This window comes from Anopheles coluzzii, chromosome 2 (genome assembly GCF_943734685.1).
Source record: "Anopheles coluzzii chromosome 2, AcolN3, whole genome shotgun sequence".
Taxonomy (NCBI): Eukaryota; Metazoa; Arthropoda; class Insecta; order Diptera; family Culicidae; genus Anopheles; species Anopheles coluzzii.
Window position 1 is genome coordinate 13866593 of NC_064670.1, and position 25343 is coordinate 13891935.

Sequence of the window (25343 nt, forward strand, 5' to 3'; positions counted from 1 at the left end):
GTGTAATACCAACCAAACCAACCACCACCGCTGCTGCAATGTGACGGAATTTGAAGCCCTTCTTGTATCGGTATGTGGTATTGTTTGTATTTGTGTTTGTGTGTGTGTGTGTGTGTGTGTGTGTGTGTGTGTGTGTGTGTGTGTGTGTGTGTGTGTTTATCGCATTGCTGTCGGCCAAAAATAGACACCGGAAGGTTGCTGTTTCCATTTGCGCTATTGCCATACATTGTACCAATTGGTTTCCTTACCTTACCTTTTGGGCAATTGGTTAAAAATTAACCACTTTAATTTACCTGCTGCGCTATCGTTCGTTTCTCCAGCTGCTACGCAAACTACGCAATCGATATGTCTGTCTGTCACATGCACACATCGGTTTTGGCGTCGTGGCAATTCCCCAATGCGTGGAAGATGATGATGATGATGGCTGAAAAGCAGCAGCAGCCGTTGCTGCTGCTAGCAGTGTGTGCGAGCGCCGCCGCGTTAGTAAACAAATTGTGTCGTCTAACGATTTAATGGACGCGCGCTAACACACCGATAGAGAGCGACCGCAGTGTGTGTGTGTGTGCCTGTGCCGCTGTGTACCGTACGTGCGACCATTTTATTATGGTGATGTGCGTCGCCGCCGCTGCATCTAATTTCCATCCGCACACATTGGATGATTGGAATGTGTGTGCGAGGAATTAAATCAATTCGCTGACACGGGGCCCGCTCGGGGAATGACGCGCTGCAAATGGTTGGGAATTTTTGTGCTGCCTTTGCCTGCTCCGGAACACACGGTTCACGGGGTTCGTAAATCGTTATTACGGCTGCAAGTACGTCATCCGGCACACGGTAAATCGGCTGTGTGTGTGTGTTTCGAGAACTATTTTGTTGCATGTAAAGTAAGAGCGAGTGTAGGTTTGTAAGTAACTAAGCGAAACTTTTGTATTATAAAAGAAAATTCGCCTTTGTAAAACACCCACTCACGAAAGGAAGCTTTGTGTGTGTGTGAGTGTGACTTCTTCATTCCTATTTTCTCTAACTCTGTAATACGCCGAAACGAGCCCGTTCTAGCAGTTTCCACCGTGGTCCGTTCGACGCAAAGCGCGTCACGGATGCGTGTGCTGTGTGCGTGTACGAAAATAGAGCAAAAAGAGCAAAGTTAAGGGGGAAGGGGAGGGGGTCTGTAAAGAGAAGGACTTTCTTCTTCATCTGCCACCCTGTGCAGGAATGTCAGACACCTTGTGTGTGTGTTTCTGGGTACCGAGTGTCTCAGGGGAGGAGACTTTACCTAAAGAAGCCAAACCTACTTTGATCCACGGGCTTCACATGTTGATTTGTGTGTTGCGCGATAGAGAGCGATTGTAGAGGATAGAGATAGTCCGGCAGAGTGCAAATAGCAGCATGCACGTACGTGCGCACGCACGCACGCACGCACGCACACAGATACCATACCCGCGGTACAATAAATGGTTGCTGTCAAACAGTGATAACGCAACCCCTGCCCCTCAAAGTCGACAGCACAGAGGGCCTACTTTGTTGAGCCGACCCCGTCCAACGGCGTCGCTTGGATGAATGCGTCACAACAGTGTCTTTGTGTGTGTGTGTGTAGCGACAGGACGCGATAAACGACGCTTATCCTAACATCCACCATTACTCTCTACCCCCCCCCCCCCCTCTAATCTCCGTAGTTTCGGGAGTGTTTGGTGTGTTGTGTCACCGCCCCCCTGAGGGCATGGGGATTAGCCAGGGGCATCCAACGAAACAGTACGTAATGAAGCTATAACTCTTCGCCAACACTTAATGACGTGTGGAAATTGGCCCCAGTATTCTTCTAAAAACGAAACGTAGCGCAAATCCATACACAAACTATTTCATCATCATCATTTTAAATGGGTATGTTTGCGATGTACAGATGCGACATGGAGCATCGTGGTTTTTATAAAAGTTACTTCACAATAATGGCTTCTTAGTTCAAATGCAGTATGAAGCTAATTTGGGTATGCATTTAACACATCAATTCATTGCTCTAGATCAGGGTTAATACTAAACAGTATCTATTATTGACTGTAGCAGCAATGTCGATGAAGAATTATCATTAATATCCCAGGAATGACAGCGATTTCATTGATGTTTTCTAGAACTAATAGAGTTTACATTCCGTTAGGATTTCAATTATGTGATGGCCTCTCTGCCATGAAGGTTGGGACTTTGGTCTTAGACATCTAGACGATGTTCCCGGAGGATAGGTCTTAGACATCTACATGATGTGCCCGTAACTTCCATGCAAAAGTTCCATAGTTGGGGGAACCTATTAGTACATTGTTCTATAATGTTTTTTTTGCACAATAGTAAGATTATGTTCCATTCCGTATGTTCTTACCTCCCCGAAACTTCTCCAAATGTTCATTAGTAACCTCCATTGTCTTGCATTTGCAAGAAAGCTTGCAGAAACTCACCCATACACCAGTCGCGGTTCTGAAGATGCACTTACAGGACCAACCCCTCGTATCAAAGGCTGGGTGAGCCTCCAATACCCTCCGGACTTCCAAGTCGTCCTACTAATTGTTACATCTTGTATGTGTGCATCCTCACGACTTTCCTTTGCTCCTTCTTCTGCTGCTGCCTCTCTTTCTATTTCTCTCCACCAACGTCCGCTTAATGTATGTTTGTGTGCGAAATAAACACTTGATGGCGTTTCTCGTACTTGAGAACGTCTTAAAAGCGCTTCTTCAGCGTATGCTGTTTGTACACTTTGCCCGCAGTGGTTGGAAACTTGAGGCGGCCCTCCCGCCCCATGAGGCACCGAAGGTATAATAGAAAAGCAGCAGCAGCACGTTGCACGTGTGTGATGCACATTTCGGTTGGTTCTCTCCTGCTCGTACCTGTCCGCCGGTGGCCCGTCCGTGCACTCATAATAGCTGTATATTGGGGATGTATGCACCTGTGTGTCAGGTGGCTCTTCTCCAATTAGCGCCAACCGTCCAATTTCGCTACAAAACATTTCCTCACTGTCTCGAGCCGGTCCGGTTATTTTTGTTGTTGCTGTTTTGTTTGGATATGTACAAACTGTGTAAAGCTTTCCACTGGTTGTGGTGTTCAGCTCCCTGTAGCCCCTCCTCCCGCCGCACACCCTCGTCGTGACGATGTCATGCGCGCGTGTCAAACCAATCACGCGGCGCTGCGCGGTGTTTTGCTGTGCAATCCCGAAACCGTGTCCCACCTTCATCCTAAACCATCAACCTCAACGCTGCCGCAAACCACCCACCCCCCCTTTTGATGTGTATTAGCTGTTTTGCATCGTGTGCACACCGAAAAGTGTATCGCATCGTTTATCGCTTCCCGGGGACGAACGAGACCGTCTAGCTGTGACCTAGATAAGGTACAACAGACACCCAAAGGGGGTGCGCAAAGAGCCGGTACCGGGGGAACTGCTGCGGCGTCCCTGGGGGCAGTTTAAAACAAGAAGATGCGCTACGACCGTCATCTCCTCCCGCGTTCAGGGTTGGTCAATACTTGATGGCTAGAGACTAGACAGCGGTTAGAAAAAAGTGTAGAGAAGGTTCCTTACTTGGCTCGCGGTAAATGTCTCTGCGCGCTAGTGACAGAAGATGGACACCGTCCATAGTGTTGTTACGCATGTAAATGTTCAGTGCCGATTGCTACGCTTCTGCCGCAAGACTTCCGTGTTGGTTCGATCGGGCTGTGTTCTGTCGCAGTACTCGCACCCGTAGCAGTTCGTGTGGCCGTTGTAGAAATTGAATATTGAAATGTAACCGTATTTTAACCGACCACCGAATTCACTTTCCAATGGGAGGGAAATAGATTTGAAGACGGTGGCCGTCGCCTACCCGGATCGTTACCATAGCCGGGTAGTACTTCTAGCTGTCAAAACAACAAAGCCTTCCGAGGAGAGCGCCTCAGACACAGAGAAAGAGAGAGAGAGAGAGAGAGAGAGAGAGAGAGAGAGAGAGAGAGAGAGAGAGAGTATGAAAGAGGGAAAGGGAGAGCTAGCGGCGGCGTACCTGTGCACGTCTGTCAGCAGTAATCTCGCCACGCCATAGCAACGAAGCGAACACGTTTCATACGCTACTCTCGCCACCGGCGTCATCATCATGTGTGTGTATGTGTGTGTATATGGGGCGAAAGTAAATAGGGGGGGCAGGGCTAGCGGGCAAGCGAAATCCCCCATCGGGTGGCCATTTTTTTTTTCAGCAGACACGCAAAATGTAGGCCGCGCTACAATTTGCGAAAGGACGACACACGGACAAAAAGAGCGTGATTGGGTGGGATCGATTCGTCCCCAACAACACAGGCAGCAACAATGACCTGTCATCAAAGCCTGCCTGCTGCTGCACACGAGCGCGAGAGTCATCTGATGGTCGTCGGTCGTTTTGCGGAGATTTGTTTGTTTGCGCGAACCAACCGCGCCGCCGTGTGCACTTTCATTGTGTGCTCGATAGCATTGCGGCGCTACTTTGTTGTTTGGTGTCTGTGCGCAACGGCGTAATGCGAACGCTACATACGCATACCAACACACACATGGTGTGGTAGGCTTCTTCAGGTGGTGACGGTGACGTGACTGGGATTTGTGGATGTAAATTCGTATGTTTCGATTGGTTTGTCGGGGAACGTCCAAGGTGTATATCGAGTGGCAGTTCTGATGACCGCGTGTTGTGTTGTGTAGCTCCGTGCGTGTGTCTGCTTCCGCCAGAGGGACGAGACACGAGATGACGTAACACCGGCGCGCGCGCGCTCTCTCTCTCTTGGGTACGAACCCCGGTGCGGATGGGGTTTTGCCTTCGTGGCGTGCTGGAAAATCAATGACAGTGCGTGTTTTTTTGTTGAAGGGGGGGGGGGGGGGGGGGGGAGCCTATGAAGACTTACAACGGCGCGATGCCGCATCGTTGCATAATTGTGTTCTATCCATTTTTGGGTTGAAACATAAAACACAATATGAACTTTTATAATCTCTCTCTCTCTCTTGCTCCTTCCCTAGCAGCGGGGGCTGCTCCGAGTCGTGTTTTATTACACAGCTTTTGTTTTATTACAAGTGTGCGCGCCACCGTTGGCAACTCTTCGAGAGCGGGAGCTTCTCCAATCAATCTTACTTCGATTTGTTTTGTAAAAAAAAAAAAAAAACTGCGCAGAAAGCGAAGCGCTACTCTTGCTACTAGCCCGTCCACCGAAGCTCCTTAGCTGCTTAGCTACCGGGTGAGAGGAGGGGACGGTGCAATAAACATCCGGACACGCGCGGCCACACATCATCTTCTGCTTTGCAAAGTAGGAGAGATAGCGATCGATGAAGAAACAATTTTATTGCCGTCACCCGCCGTTTAGAAAGCCACACACACACACACACACACCACGAATGACCGGCGCTTACAGTTGTTACAATTTGATAAAAATGCGCGTGTGTGTGTTTAGTGCAATTACTCATCACAAACCTCCTATCCATAAACTCGATTTTCACGACCCACGATAGAGGGATTGTGCGAAAAAGAACCATGAAGTCATCATGATTCAGGGCGGGTCGCCATTTCTGCTGCTGCTGCTGCTGCTCGCCCCCCAAAATGTGTTTATTTGGACGAGTTTTGTTGATCAAGCAGCCAGCCAGGCAGCAGGGGATGGTGGTGATGTTGGCAAAAATCCGTGTGGCGAAGGCGCATTTCTTTTCCTTTGGCTTACCTACCGTGTTCCAGTAGAGAGACACACGAAGCAGTAAGCGAACGAGATGGCGTTGTTTGTGTTTATTTGGTTTATGTTTTTTTTTGTTGGTTGCTCTCTTCTGTTCCTCTTGCTGCTGCTGCTACTCCTGTTATTTTGTTGTTGTGTGGTGCTACTCGTCTTATTTGCTGCTTCGTTGCACAGTAGCTTCTACGCGCGCGTGTGTGTTTGTATCGTTGACGTAGCAGAAAGCAAACGGAGCAGGCGATGGATCGTGGGGGAGCGCTGTTTTGGAACAGCGAAGCTGAAGGGGCTGAAAGACGCCGCGCCACAAGCGCGCGCGCGAGCGCGGTGTATGTAAACAAATGTCAAGCGATAACGGGCTCTGAGCCGAGCTGAGCTGCAGCGCGTTAAGCATTTACCTCTCTGTTACTAATACTACCACCAGCTACTAAGCCACTGCCATCATTGCGATGGGCTTTTACAACTACGACGAGGCTGCTCATCACCACTACAAGCAACGTTGTGGCCTTTTTTCGAGTGCGTCCAGCGGCAAAACATACCCCGGTGGAAGGCGCACGGACACGCGCGCGCGTTCGAGAAGAGGCCGCTTCTGAAGGACAGCCACCCCACAAACTGGGCAATGATGGTGGTGGTGGTGGTCGGTGGGGTTATGTTTCTGCCCACCGAGGATGATGCCGTAGTTGGTGAACCGTTTTTTTTCTCTCCTTCTATTTCTTCTGTTGCTTCCCCACACAAACACAAACATACGGGCGGGCGGGCAGCATTGGATACAAACGATGTACACAGACAGCCGACGCCACCCGCGAGTCCTTTTGCCAGTATGGAAAGGGCATCATGTTGAAAAGCGCCGTGGAAAAGTATTTAACCCGAAGGATGATGCGTGTGTGTGTGTCGGTGTGTATGGCTTCCTGCTTCTCACTCCATTTACCTTCTATTTGCGGAACACAGGCGTCCACCATCTTTGCTGATCTTCCATTTTCCGTGGACACGCGTGCAGTGGCCCCATAAACACTGTGCCATCGATTGTACTCGCTTTTCCCATTTTTTTTGTCTTTCGTGTGTGTGTGTGTGTGTGTTTTTTTTGTACCCGAAAGCTTTCGCTTCGGCTTTTTACGCTTCAAAAGCTGGCAAACGCGTACACACCAGACACACCGGTAAAGTGTTGACCGTTGGCTGCTGCTGCTGTTGCTGTTGCTATGGTGAGTTTTCACCCAAAATTTATTCACCCTGCTGTAGCTTCCGAGTGTGCCGTGTACGGCCGCACGGGGGTCTCCCTTGTGACCTGAGCACAAAGTTCGAAGACTTTTGGCCACTAAAAGGGCAATTATATTTATTATTGTGCCCCACACATCATTGAATTACCTTTTTTTCTTTGGCTGTATCTCTCTCTCTCTCTTTCTCTCTCTCTCTCTCTCTGTCTCTCTCTCTTTATATCTCCAAATGCACTGCAACAAGAAAACGGGGAAGTCTCTCTGCGAGGCCACAAGACGAAAACGTGTCACAAAGACAGCGTGCTTTTTTGTTGTTGTTGTTGTAATTTTGTTTATCTCTGACCTTGAGCCTTAACCGCAAAAACCGTCGAAGAGAGAGAGAGAAAGAGAGAGCAAGAAACAGTCGCCACAGTTGCATACAGCAACGCCTGCTAGAATGCGATTAGATATTGGTTTTGGGAGCTTCATTGGCAGATGGGGGAAGTAGTATTACCTCCTCCTCCTCTGTCATCTACCGTTTTTATTAGAGCAGTAGGCTCTGCGTCCGTGTGCTTGATTTCTCTTTAAAACTGTTAATTTGGAAAGAGCCCCCTCCCCCTTCTCTCCACATGTCACTAAACCATGTTAGCAAGAGTGGAGTTGCTACACCCGACGATGATGATGATGATGATGATGATGACGATGCTGCTGCCGACTGGTGCCACGTTTTACCGATACGACGCAGCTTGTTGTGTATTTATTGCTCCGTTTCTGTGTCTGTGTGTGCGCGTGTGTGTGTGTGTTGTGGTATGTTTTTTCTACTTCTATTTTTTGCACTTGTAACACGTCTCATTCGATGGGGGGGGGGGGGGGGCAATAGGCGTCACCACTCAAATGACGCCTTTTTCGCGTGCCTGCCACATGGACATGTGTGTATGTCTCTGTGTGTGTGTGTGTGTGCGTGTGTTTGGAAACAAACAAAACAAGAAGCCCGCGTGGCTTTTATAATGTTGCGGCGTATAATAAATAGTGCTCCTCCTCCTCCTCCTATTGGAGAGCGAAAATAAAAAGAAAATGGGGAAGCCTTTCAGCTCCTCGGTAGCAATGGCGTCTCCCGTGCGCTTAGTGCTTACAATATAAGCTAAGTACATACACAAGCACAGAGAGAGAGAGAGAGAGAGAGAGAGAGAGAGAGAGAGAGAGAGAGAGAGAGAGAGAGAGAGAGAGAGAGAGAGAGAGAGAGAGAGAGAGAGGCTTTGTGGGTAAAATAGGCTCGTTATCGTTTGTTTGTGTTTTTTTTTCTTCATTCTACACGAGTCAAATGCTGGTAGTGTGTGTGTGTGTGTGTTAGTAGCTTTGATCGCACACAAACACATGCACACTTCATAATCATTGCTGTGTTGTGTTGGCAGGTGGATTGCGCGTGTCATCCTCTTTCGTGCGCGCACACAATACGCCATCCCCCCCCCGGCCCCTTCCCTCCACCCCCCAAATGTAGTGGGCGCGTGCTGCCCATTCGATCAGCCCTTCATCCACCCCCCCCCCCCCCTTCCCTCACAAAGTATATACGATCATGTGTATGTTTACGCTACACGCTTGACGCGAAGCGACGCCATCTTTTCCAGCGAGGCGCCAATTTCAAGGTTAAGCAAAAAAAGCAAAAAAAAAAAAAGGTTGCCAGTCAAGCGCTCCCCCCCCCCCCACCGGGGGGTTTTACCTATTTTTTCTCTCGCTCTCTTCTAATGTGGCTTTTGCGCGCGCGTGCGTGTGTGTGTCTGTATTTTTCCTTTTTAGCTGCATCACGCCAAAAGTCGTTCGCGTCTCGAGGCCGTGCGTTTCGCAGCAGTGAAGGAAGGGGAGGAAAAGCCACATTGGTGTGATAATGTTTTAGTGCGTCCCACGATAAGAACGTCTTCGTCGCTACGCTGTGCCCTTCCGAAGTGGGTAAACACGTGTGTGTAGTCGGGCTGCGGATGAGAATGGTTCCTCTGCGCAGATGGCGTTACGCGATCACGCGTTACGCAATGCGTCGTCATCCTGGCAGGCGTAGCGATGCGTTGAGGTGTTTCTGGTCATGTGGCCCGTATACTGTAAACTAGATCCAGCCGCCAGGGGCCAGGGAAAGCGCCCAAGCGAACGTAGTAGAACTGCTGCGCTTCTTACTCCGTTCTTGTTCGTAATCACCGTTGCTTTGAAAGTAGGTCACGAAGTAGGAAACAATCTCTCCTCCATCCCCTATCTGAAAACATGCCTACAAAAGCTAGGTGTGCGTACGCAAGCCCTCTTTGAGTTGAGACGTTGCTCCGCGTGACAAATGATGGACGCGCCCTGTTCCCTGTCGTTTCCGCTGACTTCTAATGCCACTGTCGGCCCGCTTGGTTGTAGGTGGCGTAGGCGTATACGTCGAGCAATTGGGAGCAAATCTTGACGTGACATCTTCGTGACGCATTGTACTTTTGCTTTCTTTTGCCCCCCCTCCGGCAGAAGAGTTCGGTGGTTCGGTGGATCTTGAGTTGCGGTTGGCTTATCACAGCACGGCGGCCCCTCTGAATGGTTGGTTCCCAGGGTTTCTTGTGCTGTGGGAAATTCGCTTCCCATGCCGGAGCTGGCTTATCGTTTGCTAAAAATTGTGTTGTGTTGAAGTTGGCTTGATATCATCCACAACGAACGATCGACAAAACGCGAAAGCGTCCGATGGTTTACAATCGTTTCATTTCAGCATTTCAATAATGGGGCAATCTTTTCTCTGCTGTGTTCCAATGTGCTCGATCCCATGTGTGGCTCTTGCGTCATCGCCGAACGCACCAACATGGCAGCGGCGCATTCCTCTAGCTCGTGCTCCTCCTCCCAAAGATTTAGCATTCTTGCTTTGTTTCAGCAAATTTTCCTTCATCGTTCCATCGTTCCACATCCCCCCCCGCAGCAGCAAAAGAAAATCAATTCTCCGAGAGACGCTACCATATCCATCCAGCAACCAACCAAGCGCGCATTGTTGCTGCCGTTCGCGCATTTGTTTGTACAATAATGGGGAGCGGGCTGATCGTTCCAGTGCGCACAACACCGTTTGCCTGTTTGGCCACTGTCACTGTGATGTGTGTGTGTGTGGTGCTGTATGTTTGTCTCCCGATTCTGGGGGTTGTTGTTGTTGTTTGGTTGTGCCCTGCAGGCGCGGTTCCTGTGTGGGTTCCCCACGAAAAAGGGGTAGCCCGATGATGATGATGCCGGTGCTCTATAACGTTTCTGCGCGCAACAACATCGAACAGAGTGTGGGCGACTGCTCGCTACTTTTCCTGACTTCCACATCGCTGGGGTTTTCCAGCGTTCGGTGTGTTTGTGCAGTGTGCAGTGTGCGCCACCAATCGAAATGTTTTGGGATTTAGGCAAGCGGCAAAAGCGCCCAGCGCCAGAGACATGATTGTGGTGGGCGTCTCGATGTCTCTCGGTCCTCCCTTCCTCTCTCTCTATGCAGTGTTCTGTGCCACCGACAAACGATCTTGTAATCTTTCTGTGTAGAGTGCGCGACTCAGGAGGGCGAAAGACCTCGTTCATTCGCGCAACAAGCACCTGTTGGCCATAAATATATGGTGCGTGTGCGTGCGCGTGGTGGAAATGGATTAAAGACGCCGGCAAAAGCAAGCAAGAACCCCACCGGGTACACCGAAACTACACAAATCAAACTCATGCCACACCCCGGGGTTTCGTAGTTCTTCTCTCTCTCTCTCTCTCTCTCTCTCTCTCTCTCTCTCTCTCTCTCTCTCTCACTCGATACGGACCCAAGCGTCTAAGGTTGAAACCTTTTGCTGCTGCCTGACGGGAAAAATCGACGCATTTTCGTTGTTTGTGTCGTCGTTTGCGTTTGGCCGAATTCCGACCGATCCCCTCGACGACCACCGGGTGGGTAGGGGGTGCCGGCTTGAACGAAGATCATGTTGGTCCCCTCCGCATACGCGCCCCTTGCGGTCGGTGTGCTGTCGCCTACGCAAAAAAACTACAATGCGCTCAATGCTCTGTGCTGTGTGTTTGTGTGGTGGTACAACTGGAGCAACCAAACCCAAGCAAGAATTAAAGGTAGAAGATCGACGACCGGTGGTGCTGGTGGACCATTTTTACGAAAATAGCAATGATCACGTGGCACCGAAGGGGGAGCTGTGACTAAGAAGAGGTTCCCTCTGCAGTGGAATTATGTTTGAACGTCGTTTGCAGTTGGATGTCATGCAGTGAATTGTTGTCGGCTGTGTTTGTCGTTACACGTTTCGGAATGAAAAACAACGGGAGTGATCTCCGATCCGAAGCACACCCAAACAGCTTTGAGAGTTCACGGGGGGTGGTTCAAGGGAATTGGAAGCAGAGCAAGGGAATGTTCAACAATGGAAGAAAATGCGGAACTCAAAGACAAAGAGCGATTTTTGAGTCAATATTTTCGACAAAACCAGGACAAGTTGTGGTAGATAGATAGGTGTGACCCTATCTCAATGGTGAAAAGAAGGTCCTTAACTGTTAGTATAGTATATCTACATGTTATGATGATCTTATGCTGCAAGGGAGAGAGTTCGTCGCTTGAGTTGAATGAGTTGTTTTTTGAAGTTCGAAAAACTGTTTAAAAACAGACAATCAAACGGAAACTGGAAGGGATTCGAACCACATCCGACTGTGTCAAAGAGCCGGTGCATCTAACCAATAGACCAGCGGGCGATCACATCTCAATCACGCAACGAACCAATATGAATCTTTCTGGATTGAGGATTGCTCGATGTGTTGTTGTTGAAGAAGCTACAACGGAGGACAATTGCATAGCCTGTGAGCACAACTTCACAGAACTTTCTAAATAATTAACACAAAGTTTACACGGTAAAAAGTAGTTCAAGCTCCTCTGCCCCCCCCCCATTACCATGCATAAATTGATACGTTTGCGCTTATGTGTGGGAAAGGAGCTAAATATGGCTCTCATTCCACTATCTACACCCTTTTAGTAGATTGTTGCTGCCGGCAGTCCGGCAGTCGGGCGATAGTGGCATGGTGTGTGCGCCTCGTATGTGGTAACACACGTACCACCGGGTGCGCCTTTACCGGTTCAAAGTACACCTTCTCTATACCATTTTGCGCGCCTCTGCGAGAGAGCGCCAAAAGGCAACACACCAGCCGTGCTGAGACACTGAGACGATGCCAGAAAAAAAGAACAAGAAAGAAGCATATAAATTGTAACCCTTTAAACACACACACACACACACACACGGGGTGGCACTGTTTCATCAAAACCACAACCTTTTATAGGGGGAACTGGGAGACGCCATTGCACGTTATGCAAGGCGTCTCATTTATCTTCATCGTTTAATGTGTGTGTGTGTTGGTGCGGGTTTTTTTGCAAATAAAAGAAATAATCCATTACCGTCCAGACGAATCGAAATGGTGAGAAATCCCCAATCGATTAGCGTCGATATGATATGGCGATTGTGCTGTGGTAGTTTCGTCGCTTCTGATCATAATACCGTACACGATCGTGTCATACACGTGTCATTTGGAAGGTTAAAGTGTACTTCTACGCGTCTTTAGAATGACTTTTCTTTTTTGTACGAAGGTGCGCTACATTGTAATGGGACGTTAAATACCTCATTCATTATCGTTTTTGTGGGTTTACAACACCACCGAAGCCAACCAACCCGGCTGCGTGGTGGACTTTAAATAAGCGGTTCAACTCGTCAAGGGGTCGGCCGGCCACCCGGTACCATTCGCTTTGGGTGCTCTTCATTCCCTACTTCCCTTGTTTCCAGACACTTATCAATATTTATGCGCGGTGCATATTATTTCCCTTCGCTTGTAATAATCGGCGTTGTACCGTAGAATAGGTGTGCAGTTTCAAAATGCGCTGCATTTTTATCAGCAAACACACACACTTTGTTTGTTGCGTGTGCTGCGTGTGTTTCAGGGTGTATATGTGCTTAATGCATTTATTTGATCATCGTGTGTATGTGTGTGTGTGTGTGTCTTTTAAATGTTCTTGAGAAAGCAAAGGTTATATGGAAACAGTTCGCGCGATTGCTTCATTTGCGGGGCAATGTTGGCGCTGGTTGGTTTCGTTCTCATGACCTGACATGAAGTCCTCGTCTATGTTTTGGACCGGACCTTCACTCCCTTCCCCCTAGACAAATGGGTAAAATATGAAATTGCATGCCACACACACACACACACACACACACTCACACCATGGTCATGTGTGGTTGTTCTAGAAGTGTGTTCTCTTGTTTTGTTGTAATTCGATTTGCGTGTTTGTTCTTCCTTGAAAGAAACGCTTTTCGGAAGGTTCGAGTGATGTTGCGGTTTCCCATTTCCATCGTCCACACATAGACACACACACACACGCGCTTACTGCTTGGTGTATATGGGTGTGTGCATATTTGATTGCCCATGCTCATGCTCATTATAAGGCAGTGCGGCGGCATATGAACGCGCTTGGTGTACTGGCTGTGGACACGCCAAACCCCGCACCGTCACTCCCCCCTCCCGGGCGAGGGGTTTCACGCTTGCCTCCGCTCGGACGGTCGGTGGCGTTTGTGTTTGGCTCCCATGCGATAAGGTTGTATTGTGTGTGCAGCAAAGTGTATGGCGTAAGGGCCAATTTCCCACACACACACACACACACTGTGCTGCTACCACCATCGCCGCCCGATTCCTAATTGGCTTTCCGTTGCGCCGGGAGCAGGCAGAGAGAGAGAGAGAGGGCTCATGGATGGGTTCCATGTTTCGAAAACACCAGCCGCGCGCACAGTCTTATCTCGCGAGCCCGGCGTTTGACGCTTCCACTTTTTGCGCCACCAGGTCCACTAATGCTCCCCATCCCCCCTCCCCTCTCTCTCACACACTGCAAAAGGCGTCGAGTCATCAACCAAGCTGTCACGCGCAGTAGCGAAGGACACGTGTTTGTAGCTTCACATGCGCCTCGTCTCGGTGCGCGCGAATGATGTGGCTTGATTTGGTGGTTGCGATTGTGTGTGTGTGCGAGCCCCCTCGAAAGGGTCGGGTGAGTGTCACTTACCGGAAAACCTTGAAATTTTTAGGTTTGGTGGTAAGTGTGTCCAAATCAACACATATATTGATGAATATGGCTTAAAAGGTTCTTTCACTTTTTGTCTCAGTCTCGTACAGCTGTAGAAATGATTTGTAAAATAATGGTTCCTACTCTAAAGGTCAACTAGCAGAAGGTGCATTTGAAGGAGGGGAGCGGGGAGCGCTGTTTTTGGTGTGCTGGACGAGGTTTTGTGGCAACGGTGATTGAATGCCAGCGAAACGTGTGCTGATTGATCTCCCCAGCATTAGTAAACAATCAATTAGGACAGTTTTTTTGCTGCATAATAAACAAATAATAACAATAATAAAAGCCGAATAATGAACAATGTACAAAAACGTACTTAAAAGTAATCCATTCAAGTATATTTTTGCTACACAATGGATCAACCAATGCGCATGAAGGATTCATCATTACATCCCTGCTCCTTGTGCTTCCACTGTTTTTTTTTTTATTTTATTCTCGTGAAGTATTTTCCTTTCCTGTGCAATGTTCTTCTTTATTTCGTTTGAAACTTGGCTCCCCCTTTGTTGTGACCGTGCAATTTTCGCGTTGTGTGCCTGCAAAGGGCGTTCGCTTCTTGATGTGCGTTGCCAGCAACGACCGGCCGAGCAAAAACAATGTCAAACAACACAAAGGCAAATCAGGCCACAAACACACACATACACACACTCAGAGGGTGATATAAGGCCATCATCGGGCATCATCCCCATCGTCCGTGTACAACACCACATGAAAGAGAGAGAGAGAGAGAGAGTGCGAGCAGGAGAGTGCTAGATTAAAAGGAGGCGTTTGATGCAACTAAAACCACACCACAGCACTGTTAGTACACAGTAGCAGCAGCAGCAGCAGCAGCTATGGAAACTACGGTCAAACATCCTGCTTTTGCGCTCTCTCCGCTCTCCCACCTGCCCACTCTTTCCATCCACTTCCACAGCCAAAGCAGCAGCTGTGAGTTCACTCTACATTCCAGCGCGCTGCTTGTCACATTCTCGTCCTTTCGAGCAGCAGCAATGTGTAATAGTAGTAGTAGTGGTGGTCGCCATCTCTACACACACCGGAAAGCTTTCCCTCTCCGTATTCAGCTGTCACACTGTGTTGTGACCTTGACCTTTTTTTTAGCGCTCCTCACACACATACACTGTAACGTGGTGTGGCCTAGGACGAGCAAGGTTCTGTTGTGTGCGGCGACTGGCCTGCTGCTGAGTGTGCGTCGTCAGGGTGGTTGGCGCTCTCTCACTCACACACAGACACACTTAGCCCCCTTCAATGAGGGTTGGTAGGAGAGGCGAGCAAACAGTGTACTGACGGACACAGCATAGTAGACTGCGGAAAACCGTCGGCCCCGGATTTTGGTGGTGTGCGTGAAGGCAGCCCTTTTACGCGTTGTTTGACATTGCAAGGACTCGGCTCAACACGCCGTTGTCATCACTACGGAGTGGCCTGACGATGGAAAGAGAGAGAGGGAGAGAGAGAGAGAGAGAGCAAAGTGTATAAAAAAGGAGAGTGATGTTTCCGATGCGCGTGTGTGTGTGTTTTAGTGTGGGATAAAAATACACCGTTTGTTTGGCGGAAGAAAACGAGAGGGGCGAGCGTGGCTCGGTGGGGGGGGGGGGGGGCAGTAACCAAGAAGAAGGTTGAAATTTTGTTTACGTTGGCAACCAAACAACAAATCAATCTGCTGCTGCTGCTGCTGCTGCTCGGCACTTGTTTTTTTCTTTGGGGTTAGGCGAAAGGACCTTAGAAGAGCCTCTTCCCCTTCCATAACCATCATGTAATGCCTGCCGTGTTGGCCTCTTTTTCTAACCCCCGTTTTTTGTTTTTTTTTTTTTGTGGAAGTTAAGGAATGTTGTTAGTAAAGCATTATGTTGGTGTACAAGAATTTATACCATTTCCGCTCACTACTGTGTTGTAATGCATACAAAATTACAGCGAAAAAATCGGATTATAATTTGGAAAGTCCTTTACACCATTGCTCCCGCTGTTGCTGTTCATGTTGCTTTCCATCAGCCGCAAAGCAAGTGCTTTACAAGTTCGATCAAACTCTCTTGCCCGAACAACTGACCCGAAACATGTTTTTTGTTGTTGTTTGGTTCACGTTTCTGGATCAACCCTTGCGGCAGGTTCGGTGCGTTGCAGCAGGCAAGGGGGTGCAGCAGGGTTCCCGGGGTGGTGGTGGTGGTTGCGGTTTGGTGCGGCTGGCAAACCAGCAGCAGCAGCAGCAGCAGCCCGGTTACGATCAGTTGATATCGGTATGTAAAAGAGAAGACCACCGAAAACCAACCACTGGTCGGTCGCGACGCGCTGTGTGCCTTTCTCTTTGTCGTGTTTGGTATGTGTGGTGTGTGCCGTTTTTTCAGCTTTTTTTGTTGTTGGTTGGCAGTATAGAGAGACTGTTCCAAATTGGTCGTGTTTAATGCACTAATCTCGGCCCAAGCGAGTCGGAACCGCATTCTTTTCCTGTTTGTTTTATGTGAACTTTCTGTTTTTTTTTTAAAATAAAATCGTTATTTTATTCGCACAAAGTTCAAGCAGTGAATGGTTTGTGGGTGGGTAGGGGGGGGGGGGTTGTTGTTGCCAGGACAGGTTCTGATCCCACCACCACCACCCAACCTTCTGCAGGTGTGTTGCGTTCTATCGACAAATTAATTAAAAGTCCTACACAAACCTCAAAGCAATTACCACCGCGCATACGTGTGCAGGATTGCATACCCTGCAGGCGCATTACTCTGTGCGTGGCGCATGCAAGTGCTCAGGCTGCCCCCAATATTGCTTCCTTGGTTTGCAGCGAAATTGGCTGGATTGTGATGATGATGTTGCAATAGTGTGCTGCGTTAGCAACAAGAACCAACACTAAACGATTTTACGACGACCGACATTACTATGTGTGTGTGTGTGTCTGTGTGGAGGGAAAAAGGGGTACACTAAAGCGGCGCCGTTCCAAGGCCTCTCCCCCTTACAGGTCCTGCCGTGACCTGTTTCTAGGTAGTTCTTAGTACCACTAGGAAGGCGTTAGTACTAACCTTTCCTAGTATGGGAAGAGTCACAGTCGTCACCTTACCTACCACCCTTACCCCATCATGATCCGTCAATTGTTTGTGCCTGCCTGTCGAAGGGTGGTTTCTTTGGTAACTGCTAAAAAAAAGAGCACTAACCGAACCTACCACTCTTGTAGTCGCTTCCCACTTCCAACTCCACCTCTTCTTAATCCCTGCCTTTGGAAAACGGAAGCTTCCAATTCCTGTGTGTATGGTTGTGTCCCTACTGTCCTTCAAACGCAAACACTGCACCGAAAAGGAAAACTTCCGCTCCAATTGTGACATAATACACAGCTTGTCGATTACAATATTTTACAATGTGTGTGTGTGTTTGTGTATTTTTGTTCTTCGTAATTTTTATACAATTGCTCACACAAAAAAACAATTCAAAAATAAAACCCATCAAACTAACCCTTAGTCAGGTGTAATAATGCTGTGACTGTGCTTTCCTTCGTGTGGAATGTTTCACCTTTCCCTTCGGAGTCGCACGAACAAAAAACACACACAAAAAAACACCCCAATTGCTCGGTTGTCGTTGAAAGGAGGAGCATGGGCCAAGTTGTCCAGGCAACTTTTCCCTCTTGACAGAGAGACGATGAAGGTGGGTCCTCGTCGATTCCTCGAGAGTATGTGTGTGTGTTTGCTTTACAAAATTGATCCAATTTCACCCTGCCTGCCTGCCTTCCTGCCTGTCACAGAAGCCTCCAGGGGCGTGTGTGTAAAAATTTCACATCCAAATTATCCACCGGACGACGGGCGACAACGTGGCGTCGATGATGGTGGCCGCGTGCTCGTACCGGTTCCAGTTTCCTGGTTCCGCCGTCGGCCCCATTCATTACAAAACTGTGGCAAACTTTATGGTAGCGTTTCTAGTGGAAAACTTTAATTTGATGTATTTGCCACTGTTGAATTTCTGGGAATAGGAGCAAAATCCGTTTAGCGCTCAAATTTAGTTCGATTTTTTTGCAAGGAAATGCTTTTGGAAATGATTTTTTTGTGTTATGTATTGATTTATCATAGGCCTCATAGGCCTCGACGCGCAAGTAAACCATTTTTCCTCACCAAAGAGAGAAGAAGAGAGAGTGAAAGAGATATCGGAAGAGCTGGAAAATAATAGCATTGGACAGGGAAACCTGCAAAGGTCTCCCGGGTAGAACGGAAGGATGCTTATTTTTAGCCACACTTTAATCCTGCTGTCTTAAGACGGTGTAACTCATCCTTGACGGTGCAAACGGGACGATACTGAAGGGAGGATGGGGAAGAGAAAGAAAAGAAAAGTTAATGTTAATTGTACCATTTCCCTATCGGATTGGCTGCTGAAGGTTGTTAGTCCGTTTGCTTCATCAATGTTTGATGAGCCACGACGTTGGAAAACTGTCTCTCTCTCTCTCTTTCTTTCTCTTTCTCTCTCTCTCTCTGTCTCTCTCTCTCTCCTACTCCCTTGATACCGATTATCAGACCGATCACCCCGGGCAGCGCGCTGTCCATCACCATTCGTCAAGCCATCCCGGAGGAATTGCTGCCCTTTTCCTAGGGAGAAAGCGACAGAAAAAAACGAAGCTTAAATAAGAAAGCACAATTGGGTCAACATTAAGCTAGAATGGGGGGCGGAAGGTGAGCAAGGTGCTGCTTTTCCTTGGACTACTGCTGCCGCTTCGATAACTGCGGGAAAAGGACTTTGAAGGACACGGCGACTAGGACACACACTATCAGGTTCGATATTTGTCCGAGTGCACTGAGGTGCGGTACATGGCAACAGTCGCAGGTTTGACGGGAGGGTTTTTTTACCGGTGCCCCTCCTAGGCGTGTGTTGTAGTTTTGGAAACTAGACAAACAAACTGGATTGAAAGGGGGGGAAATAAACACACGGACACACCGAGCGCGGTAACTAAACAAGAGGAGGTCCTTTCAAGCCTAATCCTTCCTTACCGACGCTTCTCTCGCCGTGGTGTGACATCCTCGTTTTGCCGCGTTACCCTTGGTTACGGTTTGTTACAGCCACCAGCACGCGACCACACCATCTCGCGCACTGGTTTGGTGGTGGTAGTTGTAAGGGGCACATGCAGGGGCGCACTATTCACGGGATCTAGTTGGCTTGGCTTATGTGCAAGCAAAAGCTCCTCCATCAACCCGGGGAGGTGGTTTGTGTGCTCTACGGGGCACTCCCTTAAGCGGTAACACAGCTTCTAGCGTGTGTGAGGCCGGTACGGGTGGTCACCGCCGGAGTTTATTAAATCGATGCCGTCGGGATTTACGCGCACCGCCCTAGAAATCGAGGGGGTTGGGGCGCGATGATCCGACGATGAACCCCCGACGATGGTGATGTGTTCGTCCTTTTGGAACGGCGTCAGTGTTTGGGGTTTGCCGCGCATCGCCGTTTCTATGGTTTGTTGTGGTTCGTCCGGTTGTGCAAGGAAGAAACAAATATTGGTGCGCGAAATCGAAATCGCAAACGGTGAAGATGTTTGGAGCAGATGGTTTGGTTTTTGGTGGTGGTCTCCATTTCGCCATGAGTCCTTTGGCAGGCAGGGTCCGCATTGTAAGGCAGTGCGACGCGTGTGCTTAGTCTGTAAGACTCTTCGCTCTCTTGCTCACTCTCTGTACGTTGGATCTGCCCTGTTGTGGGTTAGAACAACATCTACAGGAGTTGTTCCAATACCTGACAAGTAACCTCAATACCGCAAAAGGAAGTAACATTTGGCTAACATCTTTTCCCCCCCTCTGTTTTCTTCTCCTAAATTTACAGGATGTCCCCGGAAAGGACACTTGATGAAGACAGCAGCAGCAGCAGCAACAGCAACGACAGTACCAGTGTCCATCATCTAATTGCGGAAGAATCGATCGAGGAAGAGTTGCTGGAGGAGGAAACGCTGCTCGAGCCGGCGGAAACGATCGTCGGAGATCACGTGACGGTCGAGACGTCGTCGCCGGTGCCAAGCCCCGGCGCGGAAACGACACTGTCCGCCTGCCCGCTCGGTGGCGCTGGTATGACCGAGGGTCCCGCCGCCAGCAAGGCAACCACCGGCACCAGCATGGTACTGTCCGCGATCCCCCTGGACCAGTCCATCATGCATCAGCAAATTCTGCACCTGCACCAGCAGCAGCACCAGCAGCAGCAGCAACACAGCGTGAACCATACGATCAACAACAATAATACGAGCTTCAAAAATCACAACAGTAGCCACGCAGGGAAAAACATCCTGCTCGGCAACAACAACAACAGTGGCAGTGGCACAGTTACACACCAAATTGTGCATCCACACCACCACCAGCAGCAGCAGTCGCAGCACCACCAAACGTACACCATCAGTCTGGGCAGCAGCAGCGCTGGTAACGGCACCAACCACTACCAAACGGTTACCACGGTAACGTCGAACGGTGCTCCGGTCGTCAACACCACCACCGGAAGTAGCAGCAGCAGCAATATGGCGTCCGACCGCAGTGGAACGGCCGGTGCACTCGCACTAGTGACCGGAGGGGCCGCCACCACCGTGGTCAATGCAGCCGTGCCATCGTCACCGTCCTCGTCCTCATCCTCCTCCTCCCCGGCATCGCTCGGTGCTCCTACCAACAGCAGCGCCGGTGGTGGTATGCTGGTGGTGACGGATCGCAACGGAACCGCCACCACGACGACCACGGGCAAGCTGGTGCTGCTGCATCAGGGGCGCGCGGGCGAAGATTATATAAGTAAGTAAGGGTGCGGGGCGCAGTGTCGGTGCGTTTCTTCTTGCAGGATTTAATGGATTCCGGTGACCTTGTTAGGCTTTCCAATTAGAATCCATATTTCATATAGCAATTGAACGGCAAATACCATCAAGCTTCTTCTCTAACCTTTTCTGTGTTACCTTTTTCTTCCCTCCCTCGCCTGCAGCAACGACGGGCGAAACGATCAACGGTGGCAACATCGTGCTGCTGGCAACGGAACAGATGGACATGGCCGAGCACGACATCATTAACAACAACGTTATCATCAGCACCGCGGGTGGCACGACGCGCACCGTCGCGCTGCCCGCCCATCCCGCCCATGCGCACGGTGGTTCGCCCGCCGGTTCCGGGCCGCCCGGGAACGGTGACGAGGAGCTCACGTCGTTGTCCTGGTTGCAGGATAAGAATTTACTAAAAGGTAACGATCGCATCATCATCATCATCGGTAAAGCAAAGCAAAAACAAAAAGAAGCATCAGAAACACGTTACGACGGGTTAGATCTATTAGGTACGGTGTGGGATTGGGAAAAGGGTGGCAAGGAAACGGGGGTACAGAAGTATGCCGGAATTTAGATCAGGCCAACGAGATCTCGGCTCTGCTGTTGAGTTGTTTTGATTCGTGTTTTTTTTTGTTTGTTTTTGGCACGCAGCGGAGCGCACTGTTGCTGCCGTTGAACTAACCTCAATGGCGCGGCGAAGATGCACAACAGCGCGTACCACCGCTGCTCGATCAAGCACATACCAAGTGTGCTAGTGTTCACAAGAGTGACTGTGCTTTAACAGGAACAGGCGAAGGCTGTTTCTCAATCTTCTCCTCCGATGCGCAAACAACCAACAGCAAGCACAGATGCCTTAGCAGGCGAGAACCTTAGCAAGCAATAGGAGAACGCACCCACCCCACCACCCCATTCCCTATGAAACAAACGGGGCAGCTATCGCCAAACCGCAGGTCAATGACGTATCATCCGAATCAGGCGTGGCGAGTTGTTCGTTAGCTTAGGAAGAGTTAGTAGTACAGGCGTGTGCGCGCGCGCACGCTCTTCGCAGCTTACGCACCGTGTTGCTGTGGTGCGTATTGTGCGTCCCGTGAAGCGCGTTCGGTGAGCATGGTCGCCGTGTTGCTGCGCACTTGCAAAGGAGAGACAGCAAAGGGTCGCAGATGCGTCAGCAGTGTAGCAAACGGCGCGTTTTAGCATTTCCTTACATTGTCGACATAGGAGGCTGTGCGAGGCAGCAGCAGCAGCAGGGCAATGCTGGGAATGATGCGCACAGTGTTCCCCACACTACATGCTTAGTAACAGGGGGGAATGTAATGTGTGTGCAGTATGTCAGACTGTGTCAGAAGGTAAATGACCGATCGCTCTGGGCGGTGCGTGTGTGTGTTGTGATGACGCGGTGTTAGGCGACTCACTTTTCGAGCACTTTTCGAGGAACGAGGAGCAGGAATCTAGCGTCTTAGTGTGTCTTAAAGTAATTTCAAACCTGCCACAAACTTACCACTGTCTACTCCTCTTGTTGCGTCACCTTCGCAGGTATCAACCTGTCCAAAGTGCCAGTCTCATCGCCCGACAGTCCTAGGCAGGGTGGCGGTACTGCCGCTGCTGGTGGCGTTGCCGGTGGCCGCATCTCGCCGACCAGTGACTTTGTGGAGGATTCGTCCAGCATTTCCGAGGACAACAACTCGTCGGCCAACTCATCGTCGGCGGAGCAGAGCACGGGCAGCAGCGCCGGTGCGCCGGCTTACTCGACCGATCCGGCGCCGCCGGGTACGCCCGACCGTCGTACGCCCTCGCAGCATCTGTACCAGCATGGGGCCGGCCCGGCGAAGGCAATCACCACGCTGAACGGGGACACGATCATTGGCATTCCGGTCATAGCGGTCAATCAGCATCACCATCACGCGCTCGCCGGTAGCAATGGTAGCGGCAGCAGCACCGTCCAGCAGCAGCAGGTCATTCTGGATGGTGGCAAAACGATGAAGGTGTCGGTGATGACCAGCCCGTCCCCGGCAGCAGCGTCACCGTTCATTGTGGCCGGGTCCGCAGCGGCAAGCACGGTACCGTCGGCGTACGGCATCGTTTCCTCGCCCGTTAGCTCCTCGGTGGCGGCAGCTCCCGTGGCCGCTTCGACACCGCACAGCGCGAATTCCAACAGTACCGCTAATAGCAGCGGTACCACTACGAACACCACCACCAGCAGCACTACCACCCCGCATCAACACTTCCACAAAAAGTATTTGCGCGAGGAGCTGGTGAAACAGCAGCAGCAGCAACAGCAGCAGCAACAGCAACAGCAACAGCAGCAACAGCAGCAACCACAACAGCATCAACCAAATCCAAAAACCGCCACCATCGGTGGCACAGTCACGCTTATGTCAACCGGTGGCACTAGCAGCAACATCTTCGTCACACCGATGAAACAACTAACAAGCAGGTACGGCAGGTACACTCGAAGCACCTTTTCCACCTGTTGCGGTGCTCATTCTTAACCCCTTTTCCGTTCTCTCTTTGCCAGTGCTGTGAAGTACGAGGATGACGTGATCGAGGATCGCCACTATCCACCGCCGGCAGCGCCGGTCAAGAACGGCAGCAGCAGTTACGGTGGCAGCAGCAGCACCATGAGCTCGCCGAATGTCAGCGGCGAGGAGTACGGCAACAGCGTCGGCAACACCGTGACCGTGTACGGTGGGCTCAACATGATCAAACCATCGCCCGTGTCCTCGCCGACGATGCTGTCGCCAGCGCACAACGGTAGCACGGGCAACGGTTTAATTATCCAGCATCATCCAAGTCATTACCAGTCGCAGCAGCAGCAGCAGCAGCCGATTGCGACACCTCCACCACAGCAGCAGCAGCAGCAACCGTTACCGCCACCGTCCACCAGCTCGCTGTCCATGCCGGCATCGCCCCAATCGAGCAGTGCCGTCAGCCCGTCGAAGTTAGCTCCGCCGAAGGCAAAGCATCCGACCAACGTGCCATACGATCCGCTTGTACACGTCAACAGCAAGCCACCGTTCAGCTTTAGGTGTGTGGAGCAAATCGATGAAGCTCTGATTTGAGCATTCCAAATGGCTTGCAATATTAATTTCTCCTTTGCCTTCCTCTTCCCAGCTCGCTCATCTTTATGGCCATCGAAAACTCGCAGCAGAAGGCGCTGCCGGTGAAGGAGATCTACGCCTGGATCGTGCATCAGTTCCCGTACTTTAAAACCGCCCCGACCGGCTGGAAGAACAGTGTGCGCCACAATCTGTCGCTCAACAAGTGCTTCCAGAAGGTGGAAAAGGCTGCGGTAGGTTTCCTTTTTTTTGTTTATTATTGTGAACCTTAGTTTTGGCCAACATTTTTGTTTAAATAAACGTGTTTTTCCCCCCCTTACCTCACTGCAGAATCTCGGCAAAGGCTCGCTGTGGATGGTGGAGCCGCAGTACCGGCCGAACCTGGTGCAGGCACTGTCGCGCTCGCCGTTCCACGCCGGTTCTGGCATCGACAAGGCAACGTACAAGAGCATGCAGCAGCAACGTTCCACCAATGCCAGCCCGACCGGCAATGGTGCACACTATTCCAAGGTTTGTGTGTGTTCAACGATTTGTGACTGTTTGGAATGGAGAATTTGGGTTTTTGTTACTAAAAATCCTTCTCTCTTTCTCTTTCTAGCAGGACAACTTTCCTCAGCTGACTAGCCGGCTGGCGCCGGCCGATGCACAAAACGGTCTGCTGCATCAGGACGATCTGGACGACATTAGCCGCTCCTCGACACCGATCGACTACGACGGTGGTGCCAGTGGTGATCTGGCCCCCGGTGTCGGCGGACCGCCACATCACAGCCCGTATCGGCCCCAGCATCATCACATAGCGCACGAGCAGCAGCACCAGCACCCGCTGCCGGCCGTACATCACGCTCACCAGCAGCTGATTGCCGTGGCGGGCGGTGGCTTCCATCGGCACAGCAACGGTTCACCCGAACCGCCCATGAATGGGGCGGCGAACGGCGCTACCGGGACCACCACCACCTATCTGACGACCGCCGACGGTACGACGATTGTGTCCTGTCCGGGCGGTGTCGTGTACATGAATGGGGGCAGTGTGGGTGGCGCCACCAGCCTGCCGAAGGAGCTGGTGGCGGGGCGCGAATGGAGCGCCGACACGATAGAGGATGTGAATGCCGCCACCGCAATGCTAGCGCTCAAGCATGGACCTAAGATTTTCACCGAAAGCTCGTTCCGCAATGGGTAAGTGTTTTTCGGGCGCGTATGGAGCAGGGTTCCGTCTCATGCCGATGTTTCTTCCTGCTTTAGCAACCCACCGGTCATTACCACCTCCCCGAGCGAGGACCACACGTACTCGGCCGGCGGTGTCGGCGTGCAGGAGCAGCTGGCGGTCGCCAATGGAGCGGCTGCAAACGGCGGCACTGCCGCCGCGGTGGTAGCGAATGGATTGAGCTGCTGCTCGTCGTCGGACGAACGGTACGAGCCGCCGCAGCACAGCAAGCACCACCACCACCACCACAACCATCACCAGCCAGCACCGCATCATCACACGGCGATCCATCATGCGCACCAGCCACAGCAGCATTCGATCCGGCACAGTGACAACGTCAGCAATGGCACCTCCTCGGACGCTACGTACGAAAGCAGTGAGGAAAGGTAGGTGCTGCAATGAAAGCGAATTAAATGAAGCTTTT

The 25343-nt window shown here is 50.6% G+C and overlaps 1 protein-coding gene across 5 annotated transcripts in view; it reads left to right on the forward strand.

Moving 5' to 3' along the window:
* The window catches only part of LOC120961588 (serine-rich adhesin for platelets), an 83100-nt gene that overhangs the window by 53803 nt on the left and 3954 nt on the right, over window positions 1-25343 (forward strand). For 2 of the 5 annotated variants that reach the window (XM_040385392.2, XM_040385393.2), the window contains 8 exons: window positions 19705-20645; window positions 20830-21081; window positions 22196-23105; window positions 23178-23687; window positions 23774-23951; window positions 24049-24228; window positions 24317-24891; window positions 24958-25305. In XM_040385392.2, coding sequence (XP_040241326.2) covers window positions 19706-20645; window positions 20830-21081; window positions 22196-23105; window positions 23178-23687; window positions 23774-23951; window positions 24049-24228; window positions 24317-24891; window positions 24958-25305 — 3893 coding nt within the window. In that variant the 5' untranslated portion in view covers window position 19705. The remainder of the gene's footprint in view (window positions 1-19704; window positions 20646-20829; window positions 21082-22195; window positions 23106-23177; window positions 23688-23773; window positions 23952-24048; window positions 24229-24316; window positions 24892-24957; window positions 25306-25343) is intronic. The other 3 variants (XM_049606347.1, XM_049606348.1, XM_049606349.1) reach the window with 3 other exon arrangements.